Raw genomic sequence first — 23,441 nt, forward strand, 5'->3', positions numbered from 1 at the left:
TTGGGAAGTTGAAGGCAGGCAGCTGTAATCTATTCAGCAATTCTACGAAGAGTTCTTCCTGGGAATACGTATAGGGTTGAAGCAGCATTTTGAAACTGCTTCTGTTGTTTTGGTTACGCACTGTGACTTCCAGTACCTCAGGCTACCAAATCATTCTTATTAAAAGCAAATTACCATCAGTTTTATTATCTATTGTGGCAATAAGCATGACCCTATCCTTTGCCCAGTCATGCCACAATATTCTCTTCTCAGTACAAGCCAACACAGCTTCCTAGCACACAGTGAAGTGTAACAGCTATGACTAATCTGCTCAAAAGAAGAAATGTGAAAAAGATAATTTGCTTAAACCTAAAACTGAAGAAATTTTTAAAGAGAACTCTAAACTAGTTTCCCACTTTGCATTTTAGTATCATAAATGGCAAAGTATGAAGTCACCCACTGAGTAAGAAATAACCACCCTTGCAGAAAAACTCTTAAGAAAAAGGCAAACTTCAGAACCTCCTGTTAAAAAGTATAATTTATTTGTCAACTTGGTTTTCATAAGAATGACACATCCCAGGTAACAATTGTATTAGTATTCTCAAATGGGGACATTATAATAAATTGTATTTAGGAAATACGTATCTTTCATTTTTCTTCACATTGTCTCTTTACTAAGGCTGAGATCATCCTTGTCCATCATATATCACAATTACGAAAAAATAAATATTTCCAGGTAAGGCAGAAACCAAATACTATCCCTCTCATTTCTTTTACAGAAACTCCCACTTTTAAGTCTCCTATAAAATTACTTATATAAGACCTCCCTTCAAACATAGAGAGTACACAGAACGGTGATAGTTTGTGGAAGTAAGAATCAGCATTCTCTGGTGCCTTTCATCTGAATGCCTCCTGAATCACACCTTGTGGAAATCGGTAATTCTCATTCAAATGAAGATATGAAAATTTTTCTAGTATGTTTATTAATGTAATTAGTCTGTTTCATTTATACCTTCATTTTTTGATTTTTGATAATGAAAATGTTCACGTAGCACACAAAGTCAACACAGCACAAAGAAAATTGGTAATACAAGGCTCTAACTCCTATCCAAGACTGAATAGACATTCTGGTCCTTTAGCTTCGTTAAATTCTAAACATTTATTCTTTTCGCTGATGCACCTATGTACAGTTTAATGGTAGCTGAATACTAACTCCCTTTCATTTAAAGATTAACATTTCAAAATAAATTTTATTCCCTCTACTGCAGGAAGCATAACCAGATGCAGCAGTCCTTTGTTAGAGTTTTAACTGGAAAAATATAACGCTTATGAGGACAAATTATCAAGGTAATTAATATGTAAAACTAACTATCTTTTGATTAGTCTACAAATTATCTGATTTTTTTTCCTGCAATATCTTCAACTAAGACTCTTCGGCAGCTTATGGATCACAAGACACAACAAAACAGAATTAAAATATTAAAAAAAGTATATATTTAATTTTAAAGTGCTGTCAGGAAAATGCTGAATATTGATTTTGAAGTACTAAAAGGCTAAGCTGGTAGCAAGTAGCTTCTCAATACTCAAGTCGGAACCTTGGTCTCATTAATCTCAGCCGCGACTACAACTGAGCAAACGCTTTACCATATGGTACATTAAAAAAAAAAAAAAAAAAAAAAAATCTATACTTGACATAAACAACCATTCTTTTCCCAAAACACCTACTTCTGTGAGAAGCTTGGTACCTGCTTACTTGCATGGAAATTAAAAGAACTAAAGCCCACATTAAGATCTAGGATCTTAGGGTAACAAAAACTGTTTATGCCGCAAGACACAGACTTTACAAACTTTGGCAATGCTATGGGCTACAAACCCAACACAGTCATAAGGAGGTGCTACAGAAGCAGACCAATGCTTTGGTAAGTAAGTTAAGTATTAAAAGTTTGATTCCATAAAAAACTCCAACAGTAAAGTCCAATACAGCACAGCCAGCAGAAAACAGCTGTACAACAGAGGTACTAAACTGCTGGAAACAGGTTTTGTATTGATAGTGTAACAGGGATGAAAAACAGAATACAAACTTTACCTGCATGAAGCTGCAAGAGACAAAACAAACCCCAGGAAATTCATACAGCTTACGCACATCAAACAGCAGGACAGAGGGAGGTGGAATGAAAAAGGAAGATAACATTCTTCAAATACTCAGGAAAATAAACCATTTCTAAATAGGAAAGAAGCTAACTCCCATATAAGAAGGACATGACACCTAATAGAGGCCAATATAGAGAATCCATGCTCTTTTGACAAAATAGTGCTCTGAGACTTCAGAATAAATGAAGAGTCCACAGCAAACAAAGGTCTGCTATGATTGTAAGCTACAAACACTGGATTTTGGATGCATACAAGTCTTAATTAATAAGGACAGTTAAAGACAGAAGTACCAAAAATGCTGATGATGTTTCTGGACACATCGGATCACCTTGAAGTCAGGGTTGCTAATACATTTCTTTGGGAAAAGCTATTAAGTGACGTGGAAGGACAATCCATATAAAATCCCTTCAGGATCAAGAAGTGACTTCAGGATGCTCTCCAAATGACTTGTCAGTTTTGATACTCTAATAAAGATGGATTTGCACCTGCTGGTTCTAATTGCAACAGCAAATAACAGAAATATGGCAGGCTGCTAATACACACATTTGACAGCAAACCATATTGCAGCACAGTATCTGGAAGCACTTGCTCTGAAGACTCTGTTGACTCACAGAACAGTAGCAGAATTAATGAAGTTTTGGGCTGCCCATCCGCTAACTATATTTAATTACATCAGATGAAAGCACTGCGTGTCACTCTAAAGATCAAAACCTAGAATTTAAGATCTTCAAACAAATAGGCTGGTGGGTTGTTTTAATCAGAATGTAGAATGAAGAATGTAATAAACATAAAAGTAGATCAAAGATAATCAGCTGTTACCCTATTTTTGGGACTGACTATTGATGATTGGCAATCAAGAACAGAGTCACCATAAAGCTATTTACTCAATTTAACGGTATATGTTTTTGACAATTTAAGATTCAAAAGAGGATGCAATGTATTTTTGCGTTAATGAGACTCTTCTGGATAAGACTTCCTGCTAAAAAAGGACTGCAATTAAAAAGAAAATAATCTTATAAAACCAAGTTGAAGAATAAATAGATAAATTGCTCGAACAATTAAAACACTGCAAAGCCAACTAAGAAAGCAAACAGTAAAAGCAAAAAGCAGGAAATTACCTATTTTAATATGTTAACATGCACATAACTGTGTTTGATCTTTTTCTGTGTGGAAGTGAACGCTGAGATTTGGCACCCACCTTGACCAGAAAAACAAGAGTGGCCATTCCTACAGACAACATCTTGTGAGTAAAGTTTTCTTCAGCGTCTCTGGCTCAGAAGAATGTGGGTTACCCTGAACAGCTGCCACATTCCAAGGATGGTGGGTCTCATCCCTCAGCTTTTGAGGGAAGAGGTAGAAGGCAATATACATGTAATTGAAGATCAGAGACGTAGTTGCCTGAGAAAATTAGTTGTCATCTCATGAAGGTCTAGAAGGTGCACTGTTTTGCTTACACCTTCGTTTTTTTTTTTTTTTAGTGTAACATCACAGTGGGAATTCAAATTTAAAATTATTCTTCAGGCATGAAAAGAACAACTTTCCTATTACTAGCTAAGTTGGTAATGGCACTGTGTCTGGACAAGTTAAAGATTTCTAAGTCAAAGTTTGCCAAGTGCCTTATTCAACTGGCATGTTCTAAAGCTGGCAAGTAAAATTTCTTATTGAACCTCCCGAGAATGCTGTTGTTTCTACCATGTAACACCCAGAGTAAATCCAACTACCTTCCCCAACCTGCCAAGTGGGGTAGCCATTATGGCACTGTTACCCAATAAAAACCTAAGACCATATGTTGCAATTACAGAGTCTCCAAAACCATCTTTAAGCAGTCTGCTTCCAATAATTCCTGAATTCTTCCATTAATCTCTTCAATATATATCATGTCAGCATAAAACTTAATCAATCTAATATCAGATATGCAATTCTATCATTTCAATTTTATACTTCAATGGCTGAAGATCGTGTACCTCTGAGCCACATTTAGGACACGTAAAATACATATCAAATAAAAAATTACTTTTAATACAGTAGTAACAAAAAACATGTGGACAGCCTATGGTATGTGGCATGGTAGGCCATTCCCCACACAGTGAACATTCTCTGCAGTAAGCCGCTAATGTGTTTTCACTACTGGAAAGACCTGCGATAGGTGAGCACCAAGAAGAAATTTTAAGTTTCAATTTCTGTACATTAATGAGTGGTAGCAGATATATCAAAAATTCAGCAAAGCCATGCCATAAGAGCTCCCTGTTCATGTATTCAAATCCTACCTGACGAACACTTTGCGGCTTGGAAAAAACTGACCTAATTCCTAGAATGCGTTCTGTAAGTGTTGCAAACGTTCCATTACGAAGAAAAATCAGAAAATTTAGAAGTCCACAAAGCTTAAGAAGTCCAGATCCAAAACCAATATATCTCTTAATTTTGCTGAAAGATTGCTGTTGATGATTGCTAAATAAATCGTAACATCTTTCTTCCAACCATCTTCCACCAACAGTGAAAATAAGATACCATAACTTCTGGTGTTTGCTCAGAGGTTGGTATTTCTCTGTCTGAGATAAGTTATTCTTGTATTGAATATTGAGAATAGCCTGTCCCACAGTTGCATTCTTGGAATAGACAGTGAATTTCCATAATATAAGACATAAAAATGCTTTTACTTCTGGTTCAAAATGAGCCAACACCCCTGGTTTAAATCCATGAAAACAGCTGGTAAACTGGGACCACACTAGTTGTTCCAGGGCTTTGTTTAATTCAAGAGCATCAAGCTGACTTATTCTGAGCACAGGATTCACACTCTTTTCATTTCCAATGCTGGAGGCCATTTCTTCACAAAAAAACTTTCTAGAAATAAAACACAAATAGATATTAGTATAATGGAACATCTCCTATTTCTATTTTATTAAAGAAACAAAGTTGTAATATACCAGAAGTAAACAAGAAATAACAAAGTTCTCAGAATGCTCTATAAATATGTTAGTAATACGCCACAATTCCTTTCAGGTAGCTTTATATTAATATAAAATTAGTATACATTTAAATTAGTTTAAAATCTCATTCTCAAAATAAATTATACTTGACTATTTCTCACAAACAGTTAACATTTGGTTATAAACAAGTGTTCAACATCATCTAGATATTTAGAAAAATCTACAGATTAATATACATATTAATATATGCATATATACATTTTAAAAAAATATTGCAGGGCATAACTGTAATATTCAATTGAACCTTAAAATAGATCAGCAATAAGAACTGTAAGACTATTTGGTGTTCTATGGAGAAATAGGGAAAATGAACACACTAACCAAAAGAACAGTGGGGTAGACCAAGTGTTGCCATATGAATACTTCAATAGCTGCAGCTGAAAGCAAAACCTTAGAAATACTGACAAATTTAGGAACTACATAAAGATATGATGAAAATTAAGGTGGGAATGAATAAAACTTTCTCAAGGCAGTGAGTTGTTTAGAGAAAAATCATATGAGATTAAAGAAATATTTAGCATTCAGACATAAATTATCATACAGTACTTCACTGAAGTCTGCATATATTTTCTAGTGTTTTTGACAGGATTGTGGGATCGTGCTACTTGTTCTATAACAATCCCAGGCAAGATGATTAATGTATACTAACAAATTCAAGAAATGCATACTCCTGTTGCTGCTCAAGCATTATAGAGAAAAAAAAATTTTTTTTTAAATGGCTTCTTTTAAATGTTGTTGCATCTGGAATTCTGTGACTGAGAAAATAAATGCAACAAATTGCAACAGCAAAATATGGATAACACCTCAATGCACAATTGTGGGGTAACCAATTTTTGCTTCCTTTTGTCAATACAAAATCCCCAAAATGATTCAGAAGTGATTTCAGATAGCATGCAACATATTTCACTTTCTAAACCAGATTCTTTGCATGACAGACCCGCAAGGAGTCCACAGCCTTGTGCAGAAAGAATAGGAGGTGGTGCCTCAAAATCTTATTTATAAGAGAAAAATCTTATAACACATACAAGATTACTGTGAGTAAAAGATGCTGTAGAGGATCTTGGTAGGAATGGTTGCTAATGATGCCAAGAATACTAAAAATAAAATCCTCCAAATGAACAACCATGTTTGCTGAAACAGAACACCCTAGAAGTTTTAAAACACAGTATAAAACATCATCAGTAGCCTTCCTACTGTTTTCCATACTTATAATTGGTTATCACTGCAAGTAAATATGATTTTGTTGTTAGTGTAGGGTGTATAACAGTAGTTTCCAATTAACTAAGACTGCTGCATGGGTAGAGCATACAATAGCACCACTCAATTTTTTTTAACTCCTCCTTCCTTATTAGCAGGCAAAACATGGCTGAAGGTACTATAAGGCCCCCTCCTCTGGGCAAACAGCTATGGGTTCATTGCATCAACCCACACGGGCTGGAAAAACCAGGATACAAAGGGTGTATATCCAAGCCTGTACCACTCACACTTGGTCTTTTCTGTAGCAGGAACCAAAGCACAGGAAATATTTTCCAGTATGATCCAAATAAATTCCATCCTCTAATTTATGATCAAAGGGTCAATTCAACCCCTACTGGATTTTGCTGCATCATTTCAAAAACTCCAGCACCAATGACTACCCACCCTCCTATCTGTCATCTTTTCACCCCACTACCATTTTAGGAACCAGAGCCTTTGATAACCATCTGCTCTGGAACCTGTCACTGATTATTCACTCATAACCCCTAAAAGTCTAATATCTTCTTCACTTTCTCTTCTACTCAATTCACTTTGCTCTACTCTTTTCAGTGTTCTATGCAATTCCCAACACACAAAACCTCTTTAAAAATGCTAGTTACTCAAAAGGGGTGTCTTATCAACCTCCTTGATCCATCTACTAAGACTATTTTCCAACATCAGTTCAACCATCTCTTTTAACTGTTTTCCATTACTGCAAGTGCTATGAGCAATTTCTATTGTAGGTTTCTCATTAATAAGGTAGACTAAATCTGTACAGATATTTTCCCCCATTATAGCCATATTATCTAAAGAAACCTGAGCAAGTGAAGAATGGGTCATCAGGAACTTCCTGAAGACAAATAAAAATGGGTCAAATCCACAGGACTATGATGGATCATGAAATACACATAGGCTGGGAGCCTGTATGACTGCATTCCTGCTTTGAAAAAGAGGATGTGAGGATTCTGACAGGCAGCAAGCTGAACACAAGCCACCAGTGCATCCTTGAAGCATATTAGCGTGTGACTAGCCAGCAGACTGAAAAACGTGCCTATTAGCCTCCACTTGGCATTGGTGAGTCTACACCTGGGATACTAAGTCCAGTTTTGCTTCTTTTCCACAAATAGTACAAAAGAAATGCCAACAAACTGAAAAGAGCCCTTGAACTAATACCATCAGGGAATACCAGGTCCTGATATATGAGAAGAGCTTGAAGGAACTCAAATTGTTCAGTCTTAAGGATAAGGAAGCTAAGAAGTGGTCTATGAGTAATCTACTACTTTCTAAGGGTTGCAGAGAAGATTAAGTCAAAGTTTTCTGTGAGATGCAATGAAAGAAAGAGACACAACTGTGTATTAAGTCACTACATGCGAAATTCCAATTGGACCCAAGGAAGCTGGAACATTTTGCCTACAGGGACTGAAATCTCCATCCCTGGAAATTCTTGAAACTTGACCAAATGATGCCTGAACCTACCTGCTTTAGCAACTAATTTATTCCCAAATTTCACAGGTGGGTAGACTAAATATTGTAAAGATCTTCTCTGGGACTTGGAGCTTGACCTTCCCATTGCCTCATTGCAGAATCTAACTGAGTTGTGATAATACATATTTTTTTCATGTCCATGATCCTATACAGAACTGTATTTGAAGGAAATAACTTCAGTGAATCTGTCAGAGTGCACTGGAACTTTGTAAACAGAAAATGGGAACCATTTTTGAGACAACATGCCCAAGCAGCACAACCACTGTTAGTTAACCTTTGAAATTTTGTAAAATCCAACAAGTCGTCTTTTTTAACAAAATCAGAATCAACACCATATATACTGTTTAATGGTGTCATGTTTAACATCTCTTCCTGAATTACCAGCTATCAAATCAATTCAACTTTTAGTCACGTTTATATAGACTATATGGAAAAGGAAGAATACCAAACAACAATTAACGATGCTACCCTTTAAATTATGTTTGTAACATTGCCATGTTTAAAAAAAAAAAAAAAAGGCAACCGCTTTCTTGTTCTCAATTCAAGCAATAAATCTGGGCATTGTTCTGAAGTTCTTTCCTGCTAAGAACACTTAAAGTTTGCCATAGGCCATGGCTGTCAACTGGACCCTGCAAGTTACCTGAAGATTATGTTCATATAATTTTGATTTTAATGTGTAAGCACATTTCAGTGTGCTTAGTGTTCTGCTATCCACTATGCTTTCTTCTGAACTGATTTAAGGTTTTATTGCACTTATAGGGAAGATACATACTCCCCACAGACAAATATTAAAAGGGACAGTTTTAAATCGGCATTGTCCTATGAAAATGTCTGCAAATGTCCTAATGATCTGAATAAGAGCAACTGTTTCCTTGAGAGAAGAGCCCTAAATTTTAATCTCAATTTTGCTATCATAGGAAATTTCCCCTTCAAAATTACTTCTATACAAAGTCCTTTGAGAAATTTGTTGTTTTTCACAGACAGTAGTACTACAGTAGAAATAAATGAGAACTATAGTAGCTTAAAACTAGATAAAAACACACCCCATAAGTGTTAAGACATTTACCTTGTACTTTTTTAGATGTTATTTTTGCAGTCTATATTTTGCTGAGCTACACAAAATATAGAGAATGTTGGTTTTCCTCCATGTTTCTTTATTACATTCTATTTGTCAAATCCTTACTGTTTTAACTCTCTTATTTTAAGTTGCTTAAAACATGAGAACTCAGAATCACAGACCTAGTAATGAAAGGGACAGGTATCAATGTTCAGATATATAAAACTCAATGTGTGATGAACCTTTTATATAAATACTCTTTAAGACAAAAGAGTAAAGGCTTGTAAGTTTCTCCCTTGTAAGTTTGTAAGAAACTTGTTAAGTTTCTCCCTTTATTTTATACTGTCAAAGATATTGTATAGAAAAAAACCTGCCTGCCAGAAAAAAAAAAACAAACCAAAAAACCCTAAAATGTTCCTTTCTTAAATAACCTACATATTGTCTGTTTTGATTTTTTTAACCAAACAAACAATCCCACTTGTACAGTAAAAAAAAAATTACTGTGTATCACTAGGGGAAAAGGAATTTCTTCTGGTATACATTAGTGCTGTTATTGAGCATTGTAAAAATTATGAATGAATATATTTTATTTGGAAACATGTTATTGACAGAAATCTATCAATAGTAATGTGAGTATTGTCAACACCCTGTCAATATTAATGTAATTATAATTAAGGGGATAACATGGATTTTAGCTATAATACCAAGTAACATCTCCTGCATTGCTGCTATCAATATAAGCATTATTATTGACCTGTTCTGGGACTATCAGTAGATGTATTACCATCAGGCATATTTGTCAATGCATTCTACCCACAAAAATTCTACATTTAAATTTACAGGTCTGTAAACTTTACCTGCAGAAATATACAAATCCAAGTAACCTCTTGGGTGCCACTTTTTCCACAAGGCTTTTCTATTGTGGATGTGTAATCAAGGGGTTTCTATCTCAGAGCTACTGCGATCACATTCCCTGATTTCCTAGCATAATCATTAGATGACAAATAAGACATATATGCAGAAGCCTTAAAATAATTTAAAGTATGATTTGTCAAACCACTTTTTGAGAAGCCAAATAAAAATATATTTATTAAATTAAGAAAACAAATTTCTTCCTTACTGCTTCAACTTAAAATTACATTTGGGATGCGTAAGTAGCACATCCACTAACTTCTCTGAGTTTATTATTTAATTCTTTTATACAATCTCTTCTGTGTAGCCAAACATGTAGTCTGAACACTGGACTTACAGAAAGATAGAATGGACTACAAGAGACCACCAAATCCTAATGCAGCACGAACACAGGCTCAAGAATATATTCACAGGTGTTTAACTACCAAGAAAGCTAAGTCCACGATTTTTCTACATAGTCTGTTCCAGTGTTTTATGACCCTAATAATTACAAAGACACTTTTTCTCATATTCAGTATAAAGCGTCTTTAGTACAAATCAGGATGGTTTTCATTCCATAGCTGAAAACAGGAGCAATGAAAAAAAATTTCCATTTTGCTGCATCTTCTCAAAGGCAAAAAGCAGCAAGGCATGTGAGAGGACCAACTACCCACAGAAGATTTGCCAAACTAGACAATATCTGCTTTCCTACAACATGTGTGGTATGATCCTCATGAAAAACCAAACCAAACCAAACCAAAAACCCGAACAAAATCCACAACAGACCAACAACTTTACTTTATTCCCAGCAGCAATTTACCTTAAGATCTACTATATCTTCATGTCTTTTTCTCTCATTTTTCTATCTGAATAATTATTTCCTGTTTTGGATTCATGTATTTTGAGTTTTTCATGTTAAATGCAGTGTTTCATACTTGCCTGCATTGTTTTAAATCTTGTTGATTTCAGACTTTCCAAACTCATCAAGAGTCTTTTGGATTCAGATCTTAATGTTTAAAACAAAGGAAAAAAGAAAACCCCGAACTTTCAACCTCTCTCCAGCTTGTATCATCAGTAACTTTTCTAAGTATGTGTTCTCTTCCATCATTTGACTCACTAATGCCTTTTCATCTTGACAGGCTACTATATGTAATTACTCTGTAAAGGCAATCTTTCAACTTGATGCTGATAACATCAACATCTAATGGAAACAATATTGATATTACGTTTCCATAGTTTGCCCATGTAGGGAAAAAGACTTTATTAAAATCAAGCTGTATTGTACCTAAAGTTTTCCTCTTATTAAACTTGTTACTCTTATTTAGAAGATAAAAATATTGAGGTTTCTTACAAACAGGTCTCACCAAACCATACCGCTGTTTTACAGTCTCTCTTCTACACATCATTACATACAAATTAATTGCTAAACTATTTACTCCTGAACCTTTATTTGGAATCAAAACTGACAGCTTCAATAATTCTCTTAACAGAAGAATAAAGAGGCACAAAACCAGATACACACAAACCCATTTTGCTGGCTATTTCCACCCTCTGGGATATTAAATAAATAAATAAAATCAGTGGTGCCTAATTCCTCAATCATTCTAGGATGAATTTTATTAGGATTTGCCACTTGAGCACATCTATATTAAGATTCCTTAGGCTATTCTTTCTGTGCTTTGGTTCCACTCTTATTTCCTGTCTAAGATTAATTTTATGAAACTAGCAAGTCGCAATCTATCTCTTTTACAAAGTATGAAGGAAAGAATCAGTCTCTGAAAGTCTGTTACTTGTTCTCCTTTCTTATTTAATAACAGACGTGGATAATGGACTTATCCCTTTGTGCCTCCTCTTACTCAGATTTTTGGACCCTTTCATTGATTCTTGTGCTTTGTAAATTGAAACTTATTTTGTTCTTCAGAGTCATTGATTTTATTCTTACATTCCTATGCTATTCCTTTATATTAATTGCTAATCATGTTGTATTATTTCTCCCAGGACAACTCTTTTAATTTCCAGGCCATGGAAGAATTCCAGATATAAAGTCAATCTTTGAACATTCACGATTACTATTTTAGTTTATTACTATAAACTATCTCAACACAAAGAAACAAACAAGATATACATTAAAGGTAACAATTTTTCAGCCTTTTCAACAGACTAGATTCTGCCAAGTCCCAGCATTCAGATCAGTGGTCCAAGCATGGGGAAGCAGTATGTAGAGTGGGCATGCTAGAAATCATCTCCCCTCTGGAGATAACACTAACACACAGCTCCTTTTTCCTTCAGGAGCTACAATACATTTGCTACTGTGCATTCAGCATTGCCAAACTGAGCAGAAGAGCAAGCCATACCCTTGGTCTACTATCATAAAGTTAGGGTCTCAACAGATAGCAATGAAAACTACCTTTCCACCCATCACAAGAATGCTGAGATGTTTTTTAATGTGGGGTGTTTTTCTTTTTCTTTGTGAAAATGTATACCATTTAACTATTCTTTTTAGGTACTTTCAATAGCAGAGGATATTTTAGATGTCAATTTAAAATCAATAAAATTTAAAGATGAGAAATCAAATGATACATACTCAGTTAATTTTAAAACCTTCCTTTATACCAACTCTCATAACACAGAACAGGGACCCCAGCTGCTCAAAGCCTCATGTCCTACCATTAATTCTCATCTCTTTCTTGCTTATCAAGTGCAGAGAGAAAGTCTGATCAAAGTCTAATAGGGAGCCCCAACTGTGTTGTCTCTTAATCACTGTAAAATTAACTTATCACTATATCATTACCTCAAATAACTTTAAAAAAGATTGATTTTGTATTACTGTCTGGATTTCTACACAATTCGGACAAATACCTATCATTTTCTAAAGAATATAAATTGATTCTGTAACTGTTCGGAATAACTACTAACACTAATTGAAAAGTCAGTAACACACTGCAATCACAGAAACTATTATTTATTTCTTATATTCCTGGGAGAAAGGACTATTTCTCAAAATAGACAAATTCAAGGAAAACACTGAATGAGTGTGTAACAAATCAATCCCATATATAAAATTAAGAATTTAATTACGGAAGTTAAGCGAGCAACTAGCAAATAACCCCAGAATCCTAAATGCTACAGGTACATTTAAGGTCCAAAGACCACACTGAAGACAAAGACACATTGAAATCATAGGTTGCTTTTCCAATTTTAACTCAGTAAACTTATATTCCATAAAATGAGATACAAGAGATAAGCCACTGCTGAATGCCTGGAGACAGCAAGGAAACATAATGATAGCTCATTGATTTATCTTCCATAAACTACCTGCCAGAATCAAAATATTAGGGCTTCAAGTTACAAAATGAAAACCAGCTCAGAAGAGCCAGAATTGATACAACAGTAATGAAGAGCAGTAGGAAAGCGCTGCACTGTTAGAAGCTGTAAATCAGTCACTTCTGTCAGCATTTGATGGAAACTGAAAATCCCACATCAGTGTAACACATCCCCTCAGTGAACGCTAGCAACCAAGACTGTTGGTCACTGCTAAAGATACTCTGAATGCTAAAAGCTTCTACTGACTTTACACAAACATGTCATCAGTCAGCACTCTTAAAAGACTATCAGATCCAAACAACCAGATCTGATAAGTATCTCATAACTTATATTTAAAATACTACCTTTTAAAATTTGTGATGCTAAATTCAAGTCTATAAAACCTCAAAGTACATTTGTATTCCTTGTAGCATAGAAGCCAGAGACAGCATCATCTACCAACTTTTTTGATATGGCCCTAATTTTCATTTATTGGAATAAACAGGAAGATAAGCATGTAACAAGCTAATGTTCAATCACTATTATTTTTAATCCCATATCCTTTTTCTCTTCCTCCCCCATCTTATTTCCTCTTTTGTCATCCTGCTCCTTAGTACATCAAATTACAAATTCATCTCTAAAGGGACGTGTCAGTTCCACTTATAAATTCTCATTCTCTATTACACTAAATGAAATCTAGTTACTGTTCCTTTTAAAGAAATCAGTGATAAAACCCCAAAAGTGTAAAACACAAAGCTGTATTGTAACTTGAAGACTTCCAAAAAACATGGTTAAAAATTTCTTGATCAAGATGCTGAGCAAAATATGTGCCTAATACACAATATATTCTTTTTTCTTTGGAACTAGGTAATGGGAATTATTTGGAGAAGTGCCTTACCTTTACTGTCGATGAATTAAAATGGTGAAGAGAGATTTGGTTGAAGTAGTTGAACAGAGTGGCAATTGTGATGGTTAGCTGGGAAGAAACAGCCCCTTGCAACGAAGGGGCAACATCTCTGACTAAACCAGTATCAGGAGGTGTAAAAGCTAAGCAAAGTTAAGAATCCCTTGTGCTACAAATGTAGGTCTCGACTGCTGATGTGATCAACAGATGGTCATCACCGGGAGACTCTTGTATTTGAAGACATTTTGGGTATGATAAGGATATGAGGTTCTGGTAAAAGGATGCCTAAGTAATATTGCATTGCATAGTGTAGCAGTGAAAAGAATGCAAGGCTTAGTAAATGCGCCATTCTTTGTGTAAAGCAGGTGAAATATCACATGGTGGCATAGCTATGCAGCTCCATTTCAGAATTGTCCAATGACAGAACATGAATGCACAGTTCTGAGCACAGTGTGGGGCAGTTATAGCCATAACTCTTCCTTTGCTGGTTACTGTTGCTTTTCTGAAAACTTGGTCTTATACCTCATGACATATGTAACATCTGCATTTAATTGTTGTAAGGGCACTGTATCTCACATCACCTTATATGTCAAGCGCAGCGTCAATCCCAATTTTATGCATCTTTTCCATGCCCCTCCTTACCGTTCTTCCATTCAAAACTACCTAAAAAGCAAACAAAAAGTCATCTAACTTAAATTCTCATTTCACAGCTCTATGTCTCTGTTCTGCTCCTACCTGTCTGATCCGTATGAATGGATCACCAGATAAGTATGGAGATGCCAGGATGAAGATTGAGAAGATACATACAAGGGATTCAGAAGCAACACCTGCTTTATATACAGATACAATTTACCACAGATGACAGAACCCTGCAATTTTGCATTAAACACCTTATGCTTATCATTTGTGAAACACAGTCACTGCCCAGATTTTATTCCAACTTTCTTCCTTTTTACATACATATGCATACCAACTGCACAGTCATGAATATTCAGCGATATGCAAGTGTAGCAATGCTGATTCAAGTACTGCACTGCAGGAACGTAAGGTCCTTTAACCTTTTATTAGAAATACTTATTAGATGAGAATGTTAAAATCTGTCCTAAATGCATAACTAAGTCATAATTAACCCCTGTCCACATCTGTACCAAAAGGAGGACTCTATGTAAAAACAATGTTGTTACAGACTGTATATATTTATGATTTGCTACAGTCAATAAAGCCCTGCATCAATAAAAAAACAAGCCTGTTCACTCTACATTTTAAGTCTTGGCTTTGTATTATATGGCATAACTTATGAATGATCTAATTAAAATCAAGAATTCTCCACTGGTTTAAGGATAAAGATCAGTACTTTACTTGACATATATATCTCATTTTCCAGGCTTGTGTTCTATAAAAACCAAAGGTAATGTAACTTTTGACAGCTACAGTTGTTGTCTCCTATTTTCCTTCTACTGTGTATTCTGTCCTTATCTTACAGATTAGCACTAGGACTCATTTGAACTTCTGTTGAACTGTTTTTGCATGTTAAACTGGCAAAAACTCAACGTGCTGAATATGCAAGCAAAACACAACACTGCAAATACAAATAATGAGACTTTTAGCTGTCTTTAAAAAATTAAAAAGAAAATAATTATTTGTACAAGTCCACTGTAGGATCCACTCAGACTTGCAAGTGAGAGGCTACTCTGTTTAAATAAGTAATAGTATGTGATTCCTCCCTACTTTTAGCTTTCTTCGTATGACTGTACTTTGAAATGTTTGGCATAACAAAATGACTAACAGAGGTGCTGGGAAGATTAGATGTGCTCAGTGTCCCCGGTCCTTGATTTTATTACTTGGTAATTATGGTAACTTTAAGTACACAAGGGAAGACTGATACACTTCCACCACACTTCTCCTCAATCCTATCATTTCATTAGCATTTTAGAATCCACTGAATGGTTGTATACATGTATTAAAAGTAACAGTTTAGAAGAGGGATAATAATTTCCTTGCTAGGTAGCCTGAGTTGTATGCTGTTACAGCTTCTGAAATCCCTCCGCAATTCCAGTGTGGATTTCCCTTTGTGATTTAGTTATGCCCCACAGTGTCATGGCATTATATTAATTTCCTTTTCAGGAAAACTTTCCTCCTTACCAAATCCCTCCTGTGATATATTTTGTCTGCTTCTCTGCCTACAGAATTAATATTACTTTTGAATACTATTATTTTAATGTATTTTTTCAAGTTTTCTTAGAATTTAAATTTTGATTAACTCCTTTCTTTTCTAACTTCACTCACAATATTAGCAAAAACCAAGAGTGGAGATAAGGGGTGTCAGAAACAGGATTTTTAGGGACATTGTTCCCAGGCAGCTACTGATACAAACACAATAAATATTAGCAGCATTCAATTCAGCTTCCTCCTAAAGGCCAAAAACCTCCTCAAGTCCTCCCTTGCAGGAAAAGAAGGAAGTGCCCAGACCCAGTCAGAATCAACCTTGAATCTAGAGTTGCGTCACTGCTGTAATTCCTCTTTCTTCCTATATTGTGTATGTCCTCTTTTTCCTCTAACTCAAGGTTCTTTATTTCTCTTAATTTTCACCCTTACTCTGAAAAATTTGGATTTAGTTTTGAAATTTTTGAAAAGAGTCTGAAATAAACTGAAAATTCCAAAGTTCTTGAATTCCACCTCCAAACCAAAAAATCCCTACCCCCATCTCTGAGAGAGGCATGTTACAAACAGACAGCGTCCTTTCCTGAAGGTTTTTGTAAAGTTTAGATGCAAACTGATGATGCTTGTAGTTGTAAGTCAGCTGTATGGGTGCAGGAACAATTAGCTCTTGAAGAAGCTACAGAACAGTGAGCCTGCTACCTTGTCTGTGCATGTACCACACAATCTGACTAATGAGCCTGCATCTTTTTAGCACAACACATTGGCCATTTTTAATACATTTTTTTTATTTGCTGCTTTTAACTTTACAGGGAGTGCTGTACAGCAGCCGATGTTGAGAGCATGCTTGTTAGTTAAAATGAGGGGAACAGAAACGGTGTGACTCTCTTCAGTGGTCTATGTGAAAAAGTATGTATGTTAATAGGTGTCAAAAGGAAAAAAAGCCCAACCCTACCTCTAAAAAAAAAAAACCAGACCAAGAAAATCCAATAAAAACCTCAAAAATGCATAAGCAGCCTGCTTGAAAACATCATACTAAAGAAAACTTCTGCAGCCCAAGAGAGGTGACAAGTTGTAGGGGCTGTCCTCATTAACTGCAGCAGCAATACAGTGAGTGGGTCCATTTCCATTTTAAGTCACAAACAACATACTATCATTTGGGTTGAAAATTTAAATTCACTTTCTGGATGCTCTGAAACATTGCATGAATTCAGATGTTTTTCCTAAATAGTTAACATTTGGGAACCAGACCTTGCTACGGTGAAATTTACATTAGGGTATTCCAGTGAAAGACTGATTTTAATTGACAAAATTATCATCTTCTAACTGCACACACTGCATCATCCAGATCATTAATGGAGATGTTAAACAGGGCTGAACACAGCATTGACTCCTGGGGTACAACAGCAGTTACCAGCTTCCAACTAGACTTCACACCACTTATTGCCATTCCTTGTGGTCCATCTGCTCTGCATGTTTTATGCTGACCTCACTATTTGCTCACCCAGCCCATACTTCAGCAGCTTCTCTATGAGGATGTCACAGGGAGACACTGCTAAAAGCCTTACTGATACAAGTATCTACTACCCTCCCTCCCCTTGTCTACCAAGCCAGTCATTTCATTGTAGAAAATTACCAGGTTGGTCAAGAATGGCTTCCCCTTGGTAAATATGCTGACTACTCCTGATCGCCTTCTTGAACGTGTCTCAGAAGGGTTTCCAGGCTTAGCTGCTCCATCACCTTCTGAGGGATCAAGGTAAAGCTGATCAGGCTGGAGTTCCCTGAGTACTTCTTCCTGCCCTTTTAAAAACAGAAGGAACATTGACATTCCTCCAGTCTACAGGCACTTCTCCCAGTTCCTCAGTCTCCCAGTCCTACGATTTTTGAGACTGTCCTCACAGTTATATCAGCCAGCTCCCTCAACACTCATCGGTGCATTCTAAGAGCTTTATCTACGTCCTATTTACTTAAGTATTCTCTGACCTAAACCTCTTCCACCAAGTGTACATCTTCCCTGCTCCAGGCTTTTCCCTGTGTTCCACAGTTCCTGAAGGTCTTTGCTAGCAGAGATTGAAGTAAAGGCGGCCTGCAGAACCTCAGCTTTTTCCACATTCCTTGTTCATTCAGCCATGAGACTACATTTTCCCTTGTAGTCCTCCTGCTACTGGTGTATTTACAGAAGCAGTTCTTGTTGCCTTTGACATTCCTCAGCAGATTCAACTCCAGGCAGAGTCTGATTTTCCTAATCACATCCATGCATGCTCAGACACCGTCTCTATACTGCTCCCAGGTTACCTGTTCCTGCTTCTGCACATTTACTTTTAATGTCTGAGTTTCATGATGAGCTAGTTCCCTGTTCATCAATGCACGGCTGCTGGCAGTTTAGCCTGACTTTGTAACTGTTGGGATGGACTGCTCTTGAGCCCCGAGGAGGTGATCCTTCAGTATCAACCAGCTTTGCTGTATTCTTCCAGGGCCTGACCCTGGGGGATTCTTCTAAGTAGATCCCTGAAGAGGCCAGAGCCTGTTTTCCTGAAATCCAGGGCAATGATCTTACTTTCCTATTCTTAAACCAGGCTCTCAGAGAAAGCCGGCACTAATATCACTCACTGACTGAATAAGAAATAGATTACATTTGTTTCTGTCAGAGACCATATAGCTTAGAGGAAACATTGCTAAACTGGCACAAACACAGTGAACTTCTTTATTGAAAAAGTTATTACCTAGAGAGTCTTTAAAAAGCCCTCTCTGCCCAAAAATCATTAAATATCTAAAAGGTTTAAGAAGTAAGATAACAAAAATGTAATATAACATAGCTTATTCTTCAGTTAGACTGATATTAATCCAGAATAAATTTATTGGTAATGTATGAAGAACATTTCTTATTAAATACAGTGTTATCTTTTAATTTAAAAGTTTATTCACATTTCTTCTTATTATGTTAATTATTATTATTGGACCACACCATGCTTACAAGCTAATTCAATGAAACTGTATTTATGTCTAAAGCTTACAAGTTAGTGTTAGCTGGACACAATTTATTTGTTTCTTTATATGTTCTTGATTTCTGTTTTCACTGAATAAATGCAGAAATTCCAAAAGCAACAAGAGTGCTGTGGAATTTTAAAAATTTTTGTAAGCGCAGGCCTTTTTAACCAATAAAGAAATAAAACACATGGGTAATAAGGTACTTAAACTGTAATCTCAAATTGTTGACTGATTTTGTCTATTGTTTAATTTACAACTAATTTTCATTCAAAAAGCTGTCTGACTCTTCTTCCCTTCTTTGTTCCTCCACCCCCTTCTCTCTGAACTTCATGGCTTTGAAACTACTTTCATATGTTTAAAATAGTAAGATAAGACATTCCCACTATCTCACATTTTGAACATGTAATTAAATATTTTGCGTTTTTTCCCTGAAAAACCATGTGCTTTATTACTACATCCAGATATATGTTAATAGAGGACTCAAATATCACTCCCTACACTTGGATGATTTATATATTGAAGAGTCATTTATTTTACACTATATTCTTGGTATTGATATTATGTAGCCATAAACCTGGTCCCTTCCTTCCCAAATATTCCCTAGGTAGCAGATTTTAGCCATTTTCAAGACTGTCACCTCAAAAGACTATAAAAGACTGTTAAACAGAGGACAAGATTAAATGTCTTTCTTGACTTATACCACAGCATTTGATATCAAAGAACAAAGGTGGTCCTTGGATTAGTAACAGTGTCAAAAACTATCAGAGTATAGAAATTACCTTTCCTACTCTAGTCTATGAAGGGTTCAATCAAATCTTTATATACTAATAATACCCATTTGAAAGTTTTAGTTTAATTTCATTTAGTCCATTACAGGAACATTTACTTCCTACATGTCCTGGATGACCTTAAGTATCAAAACCCTTCTGTGAGTCACTGAAGCTTCTAATGAAATTAAACCTACAGTTTTCACCTACAGACGGGTGAATAATAAAAGAATCTAACAGGAGACAAACAGAGCTGTCAAACACACAAAAAAAATCCCTCCCAAATCTAAACACCCTCCTTGCACAGAACTGATATTCCATATAGCTACCTAATCCCCAATACTCTACAAACATGAACTGAGGCATGCCATTCTAGTTACTTGGGAGCCCTTTAATAAGTGGGGAGATTCATAATGCATCTGAAGACCCATTACCTAAGGAACTAATTTTTAAAAAAAAAACAAATTCAGGACATGATATCTTATATGTCTGTATAGTATAGTATGTACTACTACACTAAGAGTTCTAAGATTAGCTAAGAGATATGTAAGCATGAGCTGCTTCAAATACACATAAGTTCACTGCTACTACTTTACAGTTTTCAACATTTCTAACAAAAGTAAAAGATATTTTGACATTCATACACAGAGATATCTAATTTTAGTTATTTACTTAATTAAAACAACATTAATAGAAACTGATTTTTTTCATTTGCTGAAAAGGATGTTCTTGACAAATAAAAACTCACAAGCTTGAACAAAGGTAAGCCTAGGAGTTAAAAGGATGTAAAAACAGAGGCAAAATGCTAAGCAGACTTATTTCAGTTGTCTTGGCCCCATATTAATGCAATTTCACAATACTCTCTACTGAATAATAAACATCCTCAATTCCTACTTTAAAAACTGCAAATATATATACATAACACTGGGGTTTTTGAAATATTGATATACACACAAACTCTCACTACATAAAGAGGCCCAAACACCCCACCTCTATCAGACTCTTCCCAAAAAATCCAGACTAGTAGGCAAGAAAAAGAGTGTAATGTAAGATCCTTGCAAAACCTTCACAGACAATAGCTTTAAACATATTCCACTTTCCAATCCACAGACTCTATCAAAAACTTTATGATATGGAGAACACTACAAGCATCATGGTAACTAAAAGTGTAAATCACAGAATCCCAGAATCATCAAGATTGGAAGAGACCTTTAAGATCATCAAATCCAACCATCGACACAGCACTAACTCCAAAAAAGTATTCTTACTAACATCTAATGCTAGAGGCACTAGCAACCAAAGTAGACATTCCAATACTGACATGATCATCTATTTCTGTACTAATTTCCAGAATTAAAATATAAGTGTCAAATCCCTCCAGTACTCTTGATTATGTGCCCTACTGGTTTATTCAATTACCACGAAAAATTAAAAAAAAAAAGCCCTTTTAATGAACTAATTTATACATCTTACAGATGTGAATTTAACCCCGTAGCAAGTAACAGAAATTGATGACTTCATGCAGTATAAACAAACATTAAAAAAAAAAAAACCAGACATGAATTTTTACTCCTCTTAATAGCTTATTTACTACTCTAATTAAGTGCCAGCAATGACACTTTCAGCTATTTTCCTACAAACCACATCATTAGATAAACCAGTCATGATGGACATCTAAGAATTGAAAAAAAAGCTGCTGCTGAGGAAGAGCTGCAGCAGAAAAAGAATCTGTAGAAGAAAACACTGATAACACAGGTCTCCAAAAAGAATAAAAATAGCACTAGTCTTAAAAAGAAAACTTTATCAACAACTGTTTCTAAACTGTATGTCAATAAAAGCTCCAAAAAAGTCTGACAAGAATTCACTAACTTCCAATAAAATCAAATGGCAAAGTGTTTTGGACTCAAATTTTAGTACAAACTTCATTATTTAGTACAAACTTTAGTCATACTTCATCTTGGACCTTACTGAACACATTCCTCACGTTTACAGGCAAAAGATCATATAAGAAACATACATTGGTTTTCAATAAGCACTATATCATAAGCAGAATTTGTCTCTCTGTCAAAACACACTGGCCATTCAGAATAAATCCACATTTGTTTTGTGGTAAACCAATGGTTTGTTACTTACAGGCTGCACAAAACTGGACTAACAGAAAGTGGAAAGGTGTCACCCTCACCTTTAGGTTTCTTTGCGACCTATAGTAGACAGTCAGAAGAAAGACCCTTGAAGATTTCACTCTCTCAACTGATACCAGAATTCTGATGATAATACTCCTCTGACAGGGTATTATGCCCTTTCCTTTCCGCAGAGGTCGTCACCAGGCTCTGTCCTCTCTTACCGCAGGCCTAGGCCTAGCTGGAAAGCTTCCCGTCTCTGCACGCTGCGGCACCAGGACGCTGAAAGCCAGCGGGACTCACGGAACGAGGGCGACCGGGGCGTGCAGGAGGCCAAACGCAAGTTTCTACAAGCAGAGCCTGCATGAGCTCCGGGGCCTGCCCCGGCCTGCCGGGCCGCGGGAGGTGCCTGGATGGGCTCTGCCGAACGCCATGGCCCCTGCAGCGGCCCTCGCCCGCCACAGCCGCTCCATCTCGTCCCTCCCCGCGTCCCGACTGACCTGCGCCGCTGCTAGGTGCAGCCCTCCGCGACTCCGCGGGTGCGCTGGGCTCAGCCTCGAGCCTCCCAGTGAAGCTCTGCGCGGACGCAGGCCCCTCGGGCGCTCTCCCCTCAGCCACCCCGACCCGCGGGGACCGTCCCGGCAGCCGGGTCACAGCGGCAGCTGCCCAGAGCGGCGGGAGCACGGCCCGCAGTCAGCGCCGGCCAGCGCTCGGCGCGGCTGCGCAGGAAGCGCTCCGGGAGACCGGGATGGCGCGCGGAAGGGCTCCCCGCACGGCGGCCGTGCCAGGGCGGGCCGCGCGCTACTTGACTGACAGCCCAAGCAGCAAATCAGGAGCCCGGGGTGAGGCGGAGGAGCCAATGGCGGCGGCGGGGGGCGGGGTGGTGGTCCCGGTGGGAGCCGAGCGGCGGTGCCGCTGCCTGGGGCTCAGCCAGCGCCAGAAGCGGCTCCTGCTTGCGCGGGCCGCTCGTGTGGGAGCGGAGAGACTCCGGGCCTGGGGTGGCGTGGTCACCGAGCAGCTTGGAGCCGACGGCAGTCTGGGGGGCAGTCCATGGGGAGGCGGGAGGCCTGTGGAGCGTTTACTGGCAGGGATCACAGGGCTGTGAGAGCAGAAACAAGCAGACTGGGGAAGGAGTGTGACAACAGCCTAAAGGCACTGCAGGCTTTATTTCTCCAGCAGTTGCACTGTTTGGTACGTGGCTGCTCGGTTAGTTACTGGCATCGGTGTCAGGTTTTTCTCACGGGGTCGAAGGTATTTTAGGTGATTCAAAAGCTACTATTTAATTGTATTTTACACCTTAGGTTGAGGCAAACTGCTTTGTGAAGTTAGCTATTACTGTTCTGGAAAGCAAATTAAAGAGAGCTCTATGTGAAGAGATTGGTGGAAACTGGCAGTGTTTATTAAACATAAAAGTTA

At 37.0% G+C, this 23,441-nt stretch overlaps 1 protein-coding gene across 4 annotated transcripts; it reads right to left on the reverse strand.

Moving 5' to 3' along the window:
* Positions 1 to 499: 499 nt before the first annotated feature.
* Positions 500 to 22,807, reverse strand: PEX2 (peroxisomal biogenesis factor 2). Of its 4 annotated transcripts, none has more exons than XM_039548854.1 (3): positions 22,526 to 22,807; positions 14,575 to 14,656; positions 500 to 4,971 (listed from the first exon to the last, which is right to left on the reverse strand). In XM_039548854.1, exon 3 carries the CDS (start codon positions 4,950 to 4,952, stop codon positions 4,038 to 4,040), a length of 915 nt encoding a protein of 304 aa, XP_039404788.1. In that variant the 5' UTR covers positions 4,953 to 4,971; positions 14,575 to 14,656; positions 22,526 to 22,807; the 3' UTR covers positions 500 to 4,037. The 4 variants fall into 4 exon arrangements, with proteins under 4 accessions (XP_039404788.1, XP_039404787.1, XP_039404786.1 ...); XM_039548853.1 differs by lacking the exon at positions 14,575 to 14,656 and adding an exon at positions 22,088 to 22,372; XM_039548852.1 differs by lacking the exon at positions 14,575 to 14,656.
* Positions 22,808 to 23,441: the final 634 nt, after the last annotated feature.

Source organism: Corvus cornix, chromosome 2 (assembly GCF_000738735.6).
Source record: "Corvus cornix cornix isolate S_Up_H32 chromosome 2, ASM73873v5, whole genome shotgun sequence".
In the NCBI taxonomy this organism is placed as follows: Eukaryota; Metazoa; Chordata; class Aves; order Passeriformes; family Corvidae; genus Corvus; species Corvus cornix.

Excerpts from the sequence above, each read along its gene's own strand:
- PEX2 (XM_039548852.1), bottom strand. The coding sequence starts at position 4,952 with ATGGCCTCCAGCATTGGAAATGAAAAGAGTGTGAATCCTGTGCTCAGA.